The 13918-nt window shown below is 35.5% G+C and overlaps 1 protein-coding gene and 2 pseudogenes across 1 annotated transcript; 2 read left to right on the top strand and 1 right to left on the bottom strand.

Annotated features, from left to right (window-relative positions):
- The first annotated feature begins 4194 nt into the window (after positions 1-4194).
- Positions 4195-6348, top strand: LOC111393661 (vicilin-like seed storage protein At2g28490). Its single transcript, XM_023019315.1, has 5 exons — positions 4195-4668; positions 4760-4941; positions 5022-5102; positions 5178-5582; positions 5679-6348. Exons 1-5 carry the CDS (start codon positions 4314-4316, stop codon positions 6117-6119), a joined length of 1464 nt encoding a protein of 487 aa, XP_022875083.1. The 5' UTR covers positions 4195-4313; the 3' UTR covers positions 6120-6348.
- Positions 6349-6545: 197 nt separating this feature from the next.
- On the bottom strand, positions 6546-9578 carry LOC111393662 (annotated as a pseudogene).
- On the top strand, positions 9426-12684 carry LOC111393048 (annotated as a pseudogene).
- The last annotated feature ends 1234 nt before the right edge of the window (positions 12685-13918 follow it).

Raw genomic sequence — 13918 nt, 5'->3', positions numbered from 1 at the left:
AGGGTTATGCTATCATAATATGCAATGCTTTCTTTGAAGCCTAAGGTTTCTTCCCTAGTAAGCTAAGAAGTCAACAAGACCTTGCTTTTGCATTTGAATGTGTGAAGGAGCTTTTGTGATTTATCATAAAAAGTCGCTCATTTCTGAGTTGTCCATAACTTTCATTTCGTAAAAAGTATAAGAATAAAAATTATTCCACAAAATTCTACGAAAAATCTCACATGTGTGGAACCCATGTTGTAATAAAAAATGCCAAAAAACCCCCCCACGCACCCACCCATTGATGTGTATGTTCTATATGGCTTCTTTGTATACACTTTCTGTGCACATGACAAGCTTCAAAGTATAAAGTTGAAAGCGGCTAAAAAATAGGGCATTTTTTAGAGTCTGACAGTTTTTGATTGATAGTTTTTTAATTCATTTTTTTTCAAATGTCAATGAAATTTTTTTAAATGTATTTGTTTCAAAAAAACTGTAATTGGCGACATGTTACCATGTTACATATGTACCCCAATAAAAAAATGAAATTTCTGAAAATGTCCTTAAACATATTCTATGGGCAGTCAGGTGGTCTGCAATGTTAGGGACAATTCTGTATTTTGATCATATAAAGGAATGGTCAAAATGGAATTAAATTTTGTGAGGAATTTCGACGTTGCCCTGTGTAAAAATTGGATATAGAACAATGCGACGTGTGTAACATTTTGTTGACTAGTTATCACTCTCATAATTAAAGTCATAGTTGGAGTTCGTTAGTGCGTATTCATAACTCATATCCATGAATGAGTAGTCAGTTGAAGTTTGTATTGGAAAAAGTAGTCCTCATAATAGTCTCGCAATCTAATAAATCCCTGAATTTGAGTGGTAAAAATGAACGTGAGATTTCTAGATATTAGCACCTTTGCTATATATATAACTAATTTTCTAAGCATCGGCACTTGGGTGATTGTTAGTTTAATTTTAGCCCTTCGAGCAAATTTATTTGTACTCGTGACATTTTGAAAAAAAAAAATAATTTGTTTTTCCAATAAATTGTTTATATTAAATTGAGCTTGCATTTTGTTCATGGATCGCCTTGATATTATTATAAATCAAGTGTTTAAATTGTTAAACATGGAAAGATCTGATTTATAATTTGATCTGAAGTTTATTGTTCACGATCGGTAAATAAAGATGAACACTTTATTTTGAAAAGATTGTTTCAATTTTATTTAAAGTTGATCTCGACTTTAGCAATAAAATTGATTGTACATTTTGAAATGTATTGGACTGGACCACGTGAAATTAATTTATGGAATTGACCACTTGAATTTAATTTCACTTGATTATTGTACGTAGTACCTTAATTTTGAGCAAGTAATGAACTTTGATTACTAACTAGAAATTTTTTGAGGTATCAATGAGTGAGATTAAATTGCTAATTAAAATCTCAATGCCTTGGGAATTAAAGTGAAATAATTAGAGAACATATATTCACAATATGAATCCGTAACCTATGTAATAGGCATGATCATGACCTCAAGAGATTTTTTAATGAACGGTTAAATTTGAGCTCAGTAATTCGACATGATTGTTGAATTAATATTGTGATATGATCACATGGAACTATCAAATAGAAAATGGGATTGAGAATTTAATGTATATTTGGAAAGGGGGCATTTTGGTCATTTCACCCGGTTCCAAATATTCAACGTGATTAATGGGGGTAATACTTAAGAGCAATATGTCAGAGGATATAATTATTGTAGCTTCAATAATTTCGATTAAATTAAGAGTGCAATCATATTCTTTTAGTGGAATAAAACTTGATTAATAAATTATCTAGACCGATCAAGAGTTGACCGAGTCAAGATTTATTTATTGGAGCTTGATTTAATTGGGTCCGTTTGATCCCTCCGGTGGCTTAAAAAAATAAGAACCACAATAAATTATAAGAATTATAATTTATTATTATTAACTGTAGAAATATATATAAATGTGTCAAGCATGTGAGACGTAGATATGGTGGTTATGGTTTGGATACGTACAAAAGAGATTCCTTTTTTTGTTGAATACTTTTATCCAATCAGAAAGATAAAGTTCTTTTGAGATTGAAAGTCTTGTGAATCAAATCCATATATGTAGGGTTTAATTAATATATATGCAAAATAAAATTCTTGTGCCCACACGCAAAAGGAAAAATCTCTACATCCATTTTTTGAGTTCTTGGAGAACACTGGAGAAGGCCAAAAGATTTGAAGAAGAATTAAGAAAATCAAACAAGGAGGCTTGAAGGTGGAATCAAGGAGATTAAAGATCAAGGATTTCTTTTTTTAAGCACGCTACAAGGGTAACTTCTAAAACACTTATGTGTTAACTAGATTAAAAATTATTTAATTCTTGTTGATATACAATTTAATAAAATCCGTTGTATTCTTCAAACAGTGACTTGGTACACTTCCATTACCTATTGTGGTGTGCCACATCATCTAGTGCTTAGCACTTGTGCCATACATATGTATATATGTGTGATGGCCATATGAGAGGTGTGGACAGCCATATGTACATATTTTATATCACTCCGAGTGTTGATGCTTAGAAGATCAATTATACATATAGCATAGGTGCTAAGCATTAGAAATCTCATGTTCATTTTTACCACCCGAATTCAGGGATTTACTAGATTGCGAGACTATTGTGAGGACTATTCTTTCAATACAAACTTCAATTGACTATTCATTTTAGTGCTTTTTCGAACAAAACTTTGTTAAGATTTTATATTTTTTGGGCAAATTTCAATTTTGACCACATATTTCATGAGATTAACAGCTTTTATTAACATTTCAATTTCATATTTCATCAACTTTTATCATAATCTACTTAGACTTATGAACTTCTTGTGTATTTGGCTTAATAAGATCGTATGAAAATTTAATTTAGCCATTAAAAACCGTGAAATGGTTGAAATTTTTGCCTTTATAAACAAAACAAACTATCATATGTATGGATTAGTTTCACGAAGCATGGTTCCATGCCCAGATAATTTTGCTATAAAACAGGAGCGCCTCCAAAATCGGACTAAAAAGAAAAGAAATTTAAGCAGGCCTAACATGTTAGAATATATATATATATATAAAGACACACACACACACACTAGAAAAATATTAAAAGCTTAATGTGGTAAATTTTCAGCAAATTCATTTTTTTATTATTATTATTATTATTATTATTATTATTATTATTTTTGTGGGTGTGGTGGGGCGGGGGGATTGGATCACAAATTAATTCTTGTATCAAAAGTGTGGCTTAAGAATCCATATAAAATCGGATGCGACACAACTTTTTACACCATGAATAATAGTATACGGACAACAGTTTCAAGAAATAAATATTTTAAGACAAAAGTGTAAAAGAGGATTAAGACTGGGGACTGGGATCGAAATTATCTCTATGCTAATGACTTGAACTCAGTTGAGCAAGAATTGTCTATGAGTATGTTTTAGTTAGGGTAATTGACACACAACGTTCCTATCTTTTAATATTATTGTGTAAAACGTTTATATATTTTATTTTTGACATTTTCACCTCTACCTTTCACCTTTCATTGTGCAAAATATCATTTTCATCCATTTTTGATGATTTTACCATTTTATTTAAATAAGAGAAAAGAAAAGGCAGAAAAAAGAACTAATTGCAACTAAAGTCCCAAATTTTCAAAAAATTATAAATGAGTTAAAAATATATTCTTAAAAAATCAATTAGTTCGTTGTTTTTTCTTTTATTCTGTTTTTGTTTTATTTAAATAGAAGGGTAAAATCGTCAAAAATGAATTAAAAATGACCTTTTGCATAATGAAATGTGGAAGATAGAGATAAAAATGTAAAAAAATGAACAGTAAAGATGTTTTGCACAATCATAGTAGAAGATAAGAATGTTTTATGCTAATTACTTTTAGTTATTGGTGCTCGTATCACAATAATCCATTGGGTCTGTTGAATGGTCCCATTGTGATAAATGGACGGTGTTGTTAAAGACATATGCTGCCATTCCATTTGAGGTTTTTTCTCGAAACTGAAAATTTGAGGCTACGTATTAAAATATCATAGGAAGAAGAATTGGTGATGATAATCTCAATTGTGTCCCTACCATAAAATGCCAGCAAATTGTGTCTCTACCATAATAAGATGCCAGCAAGGCTGCGTTATCGTACATGATAGACACCTGTGCCCTGTCATCACTCAGTCCCATCTACATAAGCACCTCGAAACTCTAAAATATTGCACCGAACACTGAGAAAAACGCAGTATTTTGAGGAAGATTTTTGAGGAAAAATAATGGGGAAGAGAAGTGTATCTAGTTTTCTGATCTTGGTGGTGCTGTGTTCTGCACTGGTGGCAATCGTGGGTGGCGCATATGAAGATGAGGGAAGAAGATGGGAAACAGGAGGTGGTGCCGGTGCTGGTGGAGGGGAAGAGGGCGGAGCAGGGATGAGGCAAGGACAGGATCAGTTTCTGTTGCAGGATTCTGAGTATGTTGTGAAGACTGATGCTGGTGATGTTAGGGTGGTGAGGGGAGTAGGAGGGAGATTTATAAAGAGTCCTTTGCATATTGGTTTCATTACTATGGAACCCAAAAGCCTCTTCATCCCTCAGTACCTTGATTCCAGTCTCGTCCTCTTCGTTCGCAGAGGTACCTATTCATTTCTCTCTTTTTCTTCTGTGTTTTATCTCTGATAAATTGAAAATAGATGGAAACTTAAATCGGAATGAACTTATTTTAGGGAAAGCAAAAATTGGGCATATCTACAAAGATAAATTGGTGGAGAAAAAGCTAGAAACAGGAGATATATATAGGATTGGTGCAGGATTTCCTTTTTATATAAATAATACAGCAGAGGGACAAAGACTTCATATAATTTGCAGTATCGATACCTCAGACAGCCTGGGATTACAACCATTCCAGGTAGATTTCTCTATACTGATTAAATATGCATTATTGTAAATTTTGGGAAGTCCATTTCTTCTATGTTTCTGTGATTGCAGTCTTTCTACATTGGTGGTGGGAAATATCCAGTATCTGTACTTTCGGGTTTTGATCGATTTACGTTGTCAATGGCACTCAACGTGAGTAAACTCGCTAGATTTTTTGTAAAAACTCGAGGCCTTTCACTTTTAAGGGTCTGATATCGTAGTTAACAGGTTTCAATAGTCGAAGTAGAGGAACTGTTGTCAAGGCAAATGGGGGGTCCAATTGTCTTTCACAATGTTTCTTATTCGCCGAGGACAAAATTTTTGGACTTAGAAAACTATCAGAAGCTGGCAGAGATGAAGAGAATCGTGCACATAGGGAAAGACAGCGAAGAAGAAGAAAAGAAGCAACCAAGGTGGACTTTGAGGAAGTTTTTGATGACATATATATTTGGAAGTGAGAACGAGGAAAGGGAGGACAAAAGAGGTTCAAGCGACGAGCCGGACCCTTTTAATATCTATGACAGAAATCCCGACTTCAAGAATGATTATGGGTGGAGCATTGCTTTGGACAAGTCCGATTACTCGCCCCTTGACGATTCTGATTTGGGAATTTTCCTAGTCAATCTCTCTGCGGTATATGCCTCAACATTGTTTGTCTGATGTTAAGTAGGAAAAATGCAGGCATTCATATATGTAATCGTCTAAAATTGTGTTATTTGTTCGATGTAGGGATCAATGATGGCACCACATTACAATCCCACGGCAACAGAGTATGGAATTGTTTTGAAAGGAACTGGTACAATTCAAGTTGCGTCTCCTGATGGAAGTCTAGCCATGAATGCCGAAGTAAAGGAAGGGGACGTATTCTTTATTCCGCGTTTCTTCCCATTCTGCCAAATAGCATCGCGAACTGGCCCTTTTGAGTTCTTCGGGTTTTCCAGCTCGGCTCGCAATAACAGGCCTCAATTCTTGGCGGGGGATAACTCTATCTTAAAAAAACTAAGAGGGCCAGAACTTGCAAAAGCTTTTGGACTGAGCGAGGAGAGGCTGGATGATATTGTTGACGCTCGGTCGGGTTCCGTAATCTTCCCATCAGCCGTCGTTGCACCACCAGAGGTAGCAAAGATGAGCAGGACCTTCGGCAATGACAAAATAACGGACTTCAATTAAGAGGAGAGGCTTATAGGTGATGCTTTAACTTAGGGTAAAAGCAATGTATCTTATTTTCGGTTTTGTTTTGATTCTCTCTCTCTTGTTCCTGTGTATTAGTTGTAAGTTCTGAATAAGTTCCTCTTGTTCCTGTACTGATCAAGGAGGATTGTACTATTATACATTACCCCCTACTAGGTTTTTAAACTTTTTGAGTTAAATGCTTATCAGTTATCACAATTGACTCATATATGAAGTAGTTTACTCCTCTGCTCTTCTAAAATAACGTTCCTGATTTTTTAAAATTATTTGAACCCACAACGGATTTCTAAACGTTTTATCATTGGCAAAACGAGGATGTTACGTTGACATTACGTGTAATATCAGAAAACGAGGAGGAATTATCGTTGAGCTAGAAACATTTTAAGCTGGCAAAACACAGTAGAATAAAGAATACTGTGACATGATATCAGTGTCGAAACATTCAAATCCAAATTAACTACCAAAACACGAGCTACAAACTCATCTTACACAAAAAATCCTAAAGAACTGGCAACAAGATATAGCTTTTACCCCCGTCCATTGAGCAAACACTGCTCAGACGTCCTCTCACACAAAAGATGCAGGTAAAATTTGATAAAAGCTTATCAATAAACCATAAATTAAAATAGAAAAAAATGTTAAAAAAAAAACGTTTTTGAAAACAAATAATGCAATAATGATAAAGACAGTATGCCATCCAGCCTCACTTGGCACCCTTCTTGGCAGCAGCTTTGGTCACCTTGGCGCCAGTTGGGTCCTTCTTATCAACATTCTTGATGACTCCAACTGCGATGGTCTGACGCATATCTCTAACAGCAAAACGACCAAGAGGTGGGTACTCAGAGAAAGTCTCCACCACCATAGGCTTGGTTGGAATCATCTTCCGAGACCAGCATCACCATTCTTCAAAAACTTGGGCTCCTCCTCAAGCTCCTTACCAGATCGCCTGTCAATCTTAGTCTGGAGCTCAGCAAACTTAACAGCAATGTGGGAGGTGTGGCAGTCAAGCACCGGGGCATATCCATTTCCAATCTGACCAGGGTGGTTCATGATGATGACCTGGAAGGTAAAGCTAGCAGCTCCCTTAGCAGGATCATCCTTGGAGTTGGAAGCCACATAACCACGCTTGAGATCCTTGGCAGCAACATTCTTGACATTGAATCCAACATTATCACCGGGAAGAGCCTCTTGAAGGGCTTCGTGGTGCATCTCAACAGACTTGACTTCAGTGGTCAATCCAGAGGGACCAAAGGTTACAACCATACCAGGCTTGAGGACACCAGTCTCCACACGACCGACTGGGACAGTACCAATACCACCAATCTTGTAAACATCCTGAAGTGGGAGTCGAAGAGGCTTATCTGACGGCCTCTTGGGCTCCTGAATCTGGGCAAGGACTTCCTTGAAGGGCTTCGTGGTGCATCTCAACAGACTTGACTTCAGTGGTCAATCCAGAGGGACCAAAGGTTACAACCATACCAGGCTTTGAGGACACCAGTCTCCACACGACCGACTGGGACAGTACCAATACCACCAATCTTGTAAACATCCTGAAGTGGGAGTCGAAGAGGCTTATCTGACGGCCTCTTGGGCTCCTGAATCTGGTCAAGGACTTCTAGCAGGGTTGGGCCCTTGTACCAGTCAAGGTTTGTGGACCCCTCAATCATATTATCACCCTCAAAACCAGAGATGGGGACAAATGGAATCTTGTCAGGGTTGTATCCAACCTTCTTGATGTAGGAAGAAACTTCCTTCACAATTTCATCATACCTAGGCTTGGAATATTTTGGTGTGGTAGCATCCATCTACAGATAGACCACAAAATAAAAGTAACTATAATTAATAACAATCTTCTACAACAAAAATCTACACGAGAAACAATTTTAAAAGTTCAATATAAGCTCACCTTGTTGCAGCAGCAAATCATCTGCTTGACACCAAGTGTTAAAGCTAGCAAAGCATGCTCACGAGTTTGACCATCCTTGGAGATACCTGCTTCAAAACCACCAGTGGTGGAGTCAATGATAAGGACTGCACATTCAGCTTGTGAGGTACCCGTAATCATATTCTTGATAAAGTCACGATGCCCAGAAGCATCAATGACTGTGCAGTAGTACTTAGTGGTCTCGAACTTTCACAAGGCAATATCAATGGTAATACAACGCTCACGCTCAGCCTTGAGCTTGTCGAGCACCCAGGCATACTTAAATGACCTCTTGTTCATCTCAGCAGCCTTCTCCTCAAACCTTTCAATGACACGTTTGTCAATACCACCGAGCTTGTAGATCAAGTGACCAGTGGTGGTAGACTTTCCGGAGTCGACATGGCCAATGACCACAATGTTAATGTGAACCTTTTCCTTTCCCATGTTAAGGTTTCAATATGCTGCAAAGCAATAAAAAATGCAATCAGGAACATAAATTTTCTAAATGAATGAAAATCATCCTGTGGCATACTCTAAATAAATACTTCTGTAATTCTAAAAATCCCATGTTAAGGTTTCAATATGCTGCAAAGCAATAAAAAATGCAATCAGGAACATATATTTTCTAAATGAATGAAAATCATCCTCTGGCATACTCTAAATAAATACTTCTGTAATTCTAAAAATCCCAGAACAAGAGTAAAACAACAAACTTTAGCAAGTGTAAACTTCTCATATCAGATTCTGAAGTTATGATTTTGAGCACTTTAGACTTGATTTTTCCTAAGGGCAGCAGTAAAACAATAAACACATCAAAAAACTACTATGCTGACTAAGTTATCTGAATTTTACTTGGATGTAAACAATTAAAAGAAAGCAGGTAAAAATTCCAAGACCAGAGGCAACCACAAACAGTGAAAAATACTATGAGCTCTGCCACATATCTAAAGCGCCAACAGATCAGATGCTTTATCATTAAACTATGAAAACAATTACATTATTTCAAACAAAATGAGGAATTCTACAGAGCATGATTTAATCTAACTAAAGTTCTAGATAAAGAAGCATGTATCTAAGAACCAAAAACACACACAGACATTAAGCATAATCGATCCAGCGAAACATGAATTTAGAAAACATTAACGCTTTAACGGATCTACTAACAAAAATCCATTACCATACACATACATATATATAAATAAATTACATAATCATGAGCAAATAAACATGTTTAAAAAAATCAGAGTTATAGACTGACCTACTGAAGAATATAGATTGTTCTCTCACCCGCCAACTGCTAAAAGCGATATTAGGGTTTCTGAGAGAACGAGGAATGAGTGACGCAACTGGAGAGCACATATATGGAATTCAAGCACGGCGTGATTAGGGTTTTTCGTGAACCGTTGGATAAAATCGGACGGCTAAAAACTGGGGATTCTTTTAGAGGTAGCCGTGGGTACCAATTGGAAGAAATGCCAGAATACGCACTTTAGGGGTTTATCACTGATGCTTGTTTACCATATCATCCTCAGGTTTTTAAACACAGCAGAAACGGTATAGATAGTTTGAAGAAAATTTGTACAACAATAATTTGATTATTTTTAGTAATCCTCGAGGATATTGATTCTTAATGATCGGTCACTTTCGGAACAACGAAAGATGTGAATTCTTATGAATATTGAACTAAAAATATATTTTTCATATTGGGTTGCATTAAAACTATGAAGTTGTAAAAGTATTTGTAAAATTATTTATACTTGAATTTTGATTACCATTAAAGGAAAGAAGAAGAAGCATATAGAAAAATGAAATTTTAACATGAGATAATTTTGGGGTCTAGTGTTTAAATATTTAGTGCATCTTGATGCAAGTAATAAAAGAAATTCAGGAGAATCGAATTCACTACTATTTTTCAAAACAGTATCAAGAGCCGGATCAAAACACAATCGAAGATTCGGTTCTTGATGCATTGTCCCAAAATCGACTCATTTAGTTGCGGATACAAAACCAAATAGACCGATTCTATTTGGTTCGGTCCAATTCCACTATTTCTGAGAAAAAAATGCGAGACGTGCTTGATAGCCAAGGCCCATGGGGCGCAACATGGCAGCATCTTTATACAAAATGTGCATCCCTACTTGATAAGCATGTTTAACAAACAAAACAAATATGAATATATAAATGCGACGTGTATTTTAATTAATGCAAACGGGATTCGTATACATAAAAAATGGGGGAGATATGTTGACAAAAATTTTTTTGTTTTTCAAATTTCTTCTAGTTTCAAGAATTTTATTTATGTTTGCATATTTAATTGCATTCTTTGAACCACATTACTTGATTTCAATCACGGATAAGATACATTGTATTTTTCAAAATTCATTCAATATTACTCGCATTGTATTTATTAGACACAAATTAAGATGTGTATGAATTATTTTAGATATGTTTCTGGATTTCAAGTGAGTATTAAAATTATGTTGTGCATTTGCATTTTTTTGATCATGCCTAAATTATGCTTATAAGAAAGGTCAACCGTTAGTTACCAAGATACTTGTTATGAGAAGAGAAGAAAATAGAGAGAAATTAATAGATTTATGTGTATTTTATTAAAAACCAAAATTCTATGTTTATAGGGAAGAATCAGGGATACAACGGTAATAATTTTTAGAATTGCGGGATACAATTGTCATTCACTAATAAACTTATCATTCACAATATTCTCCCTTGAATTATGTGTTATTTGATAAAAATTTAATGGAATAAAAAAAAATCAAACGAAGGAAAAATAGTACAATTATTTTTTTAGTATTAAAAATAAAAGCTGCCTTATTAAAACCTTATTAGGAAAATCCAATGGAATAAACATATGCGAAAGAAAATGAGTATATCTACTCCCTCTGATATTGATTACTGAAAATAATTGAATCAACGTATTCCAATCTCACGAACCAATTTGTTGAATGTATATGTTGGCAATGCTTTTGTGAATAAATTTGTTACATTGTCACTTGAACAAATTTGTTGGACATTAATATCACCATTCTTTTGAAGCTTATGTGTACAAAAAAATTTGGAGATATATGCTTCGTCGTATCACCTTTGATATAACCTCCTTTAAGTTGTGTAATACAAGTTGCATTGTCTTCGTACAAAATTTTTGGACTGTCTTTTGTTGAAATTAATATGTATGATGCTTGGATATGATGGATCATATTTCTCAATCATACAAATTCTTAACCTACTTCGTAGATTGCAATAATTTTATAATGATTCAAGGATGTTGCTATCAATGATTGTTTTACGGATCTCCATGATATAGCTGTTCATTCACATGTAAATGCATATCCTGTTTGTGAATACTAACGTATATCTTTTTGTATTAGACAGTTTTAGTTATTTCTCGTCATGTCATTTGAATTTTGACAATAAGATTTTTTGATTAGTTGATTTTTAATTGATTCGTAAAACAACGTGGTTCTTTGAAAATGACTATATCTACTGAGAGTGTGCATGTGAACCATATCTCTCTATTTATGACAGTTATGTTATGTAAAAAATTTATTTTTAGGGTAATTATATTACAACCATAAAACTTATTCACCACACCACAATTAAAATCTATTTTCAATAATTGCACCACAACAAATTTACAATTTTACTCCTAATCCAACAAATGAAATTAAAAAAGATAAGTTTGAGGCGTGTTCATCAACATAAGCAGAATCTCTCTCTAGAAAACCATATCGCGTGTAGAAGGTCTCGTTCTCATCCAAACTCTCGTCATTCGGTGCAAAGTAAACCATATGAACTATGAAGCTGAAAAAAACTCAACTTCATTTCTTTTTTATTTTTTTTTATTTTTTATTTTTTTGATAACCCAGGTGTCCCAGCTTAGCCGGACTAAATCCTGGACCTCTAGCCCCCGGCCCCTCAGTGACTAGTGGAGGTAAATCGCAGGTTGTGCCCTTATTGGTTTCCAGGTTCCCACATGGCTTTTACTCCTTCCCCAAAGGGAACCTCCTCCATGGTTATTACATCACCAAGCTGCTCCAATCCTTTCTCTGATTATTACATCACTTGGCTGCTCCAACCAGGAATCGAACTCCCCACACTTGGTTCCAGAGCCCCCCAATGTGATTGTTCCACCAACTTGGATGTGCCCTGGGGGGAACTCAACTTCATTTCTTCCTCTACGACATCCTCAGTGGGAATAAACCCACGGCGGTGATGGTGGCAAGTGCAAATGCTACCGGGAAACCGAACCATCCGACCACGTTCGGCGCCACATTCGCCATCAATGATCCTCTAACAGAAGGCCCAGAGATTGCTTCAAATATCATTGGCAATGCACAAGGGCTGTATCTATCTTCTAGCCAAGATAAAAATTTGACCCTCGTTATGTATGTTGATCTTGGTTTCACCAGTGGTAAATTTAAAGGGAGTTCTAGTATGTTTTCAAGGAATCCAGTGATTGACGGGGATAGAGAACTGGCGGTGGTTGGTGGAAGAGGAATGTTTAGGTTCGCATGAGGGTTTATTAAGGTTAAGACAAATTACCTTAATAATGCAAATGGTGATGCTGTTCTTGAGTACAACGTTACAGTTGTTAAAAATTAAGCTGCTGACTTTTTATTGTGTAAAGAGTGCTTCCAAAATTATTGAAGAAAACGTGTCTTTCAATAATAACAACTCTATTAGTGAGGGCAATTAACAAGATTTAGACACTTGGCATCTTGGAGACCATTGGATCAGATTCTGATGACTTATAATATATAAATCTGGTGACTATTCTGCTGGACACGTTCTGCTTCAGTTTTTGACAGAAAAATTCAGAAATTATTTCTTTCCTTCAGCCCATGAACTTGCCCCTTTCTTTCTCTTCGAGAATCCCTAATTTCTTGGTGATTTAGGGTATGTTGAATATATTATTGGAGATTACTCTTGTTTTGTGACCGGCAGTTAGAGAAGAAAATTTCAGAGACTTTATTCTTGGTTTTTGGCAAAAAGACGTGAGATATTCTCGAGGGTTCGAAGTTGCCTGTCTCTTCTTCTCTGAGTGTTAACTCTCTATTATTCTTGGGTGATTCATTTAACTGGAAGCAAGATTTGGGATATTATTCTTGGTGTTGAGACCGTATTTGGGTTCTCGTTTTTCTTTGTGTGAGAACTTCATTTTCTTCATGAAAAGGGTTTTTTCTTGAGGGTTCCAGTGATAAATGTTGAGAGTTACCGTGGTTAAATGTGTGCCGAGTCTTGTATGAACCTGTGTGGTTCAAGGAAGGGCAGTTTGGAGGGCAAAATCTGTGTTGGTTGATCTTTGTGGTCTCAGTTAGTTCCTGTGTGGAATAGTGGTTGCCTTGTGTAGTTCCCGAAAAGATAAGTTCTATATTTGGTTCTTTGTAAATTTCTGAAACACTGTTGTATTTTTGTTGCCTGATTTTTGGGGCTTTATAGTGTAACCGAACTTTATCCATTTTAATGGATGCTCAACAGGGGAATAGGCGTTAGAAGTGGTCGCCGAACCTCTGGTGCTTCGGCCGAAAAAATCTTTTGTTCATTTTACAATTTTCTGCATTTCTTTACTGTTTGTTGTGTTTGTTTGAATCTTGATTAATTGTTGGACGCTCCTTGACTTTTCAGTTGTTCATCCATGAAGTGATAAATTGTTGGAAATTGTTTTTGCTTGAAAAAGGATTGAAAGTGCTTAACTTTTCTTTGATCGTTTATGGAAATTTGCACCCACTAGGATAAAAAAAATAAAATTGAGATGTTGAGCGTATTTCGTACTTCTCTGATAATTATTGATTTGTGTTCTTTTGACTGGATGACAGTTTAATGGTGGTGAACTTAT

The sequence above is a fragment of the Olea europaea genome, chromosome 4, assembly GCF_002742605.1.
Source record: "Olea europaea var. sylvestris chromosome 4, O_europaea_v1, whole genome shotgun sequence".
NCBI classification, from domain to species: domain Eukaryota; kingdom Viridiplantae; phylum Streptophyta; class Magnoliopsida; order Lamiales; family Oleaceae; genus Olea; species Olea europaea.
This window is presented reverse-complemented; position numbering and strand designations above follow the sequence as displayed.

What these genes read in the sequence shown, in the direction of transcription:
- LOC111393661 (XM_023019315.1), top strand. Translation starts at nt 4,314, where the DNA reads ATGGGGAAGAGAAGTGTATCTAGTTTTCTGATCTTGGTGGTGCTGTGT. An exon ending in CGTTGTCAATGGCACTCAAC is followed by an intron (nt 5,103 to 5,177) that starts GTGAGTAAACTC and finishes CGTAGTTAACAG; the next exon opens with GTTTCAATAGTCGAAGTAGA. An exon ending in TCCTAGTCAATCTCTCTGCG is followed by an intron (nt 5,583 to 5,678) that starts GTATATGCCTCA and finishes TGTTCGATGTAG; the next exon opens with GGATCAATGATGGCACCACA.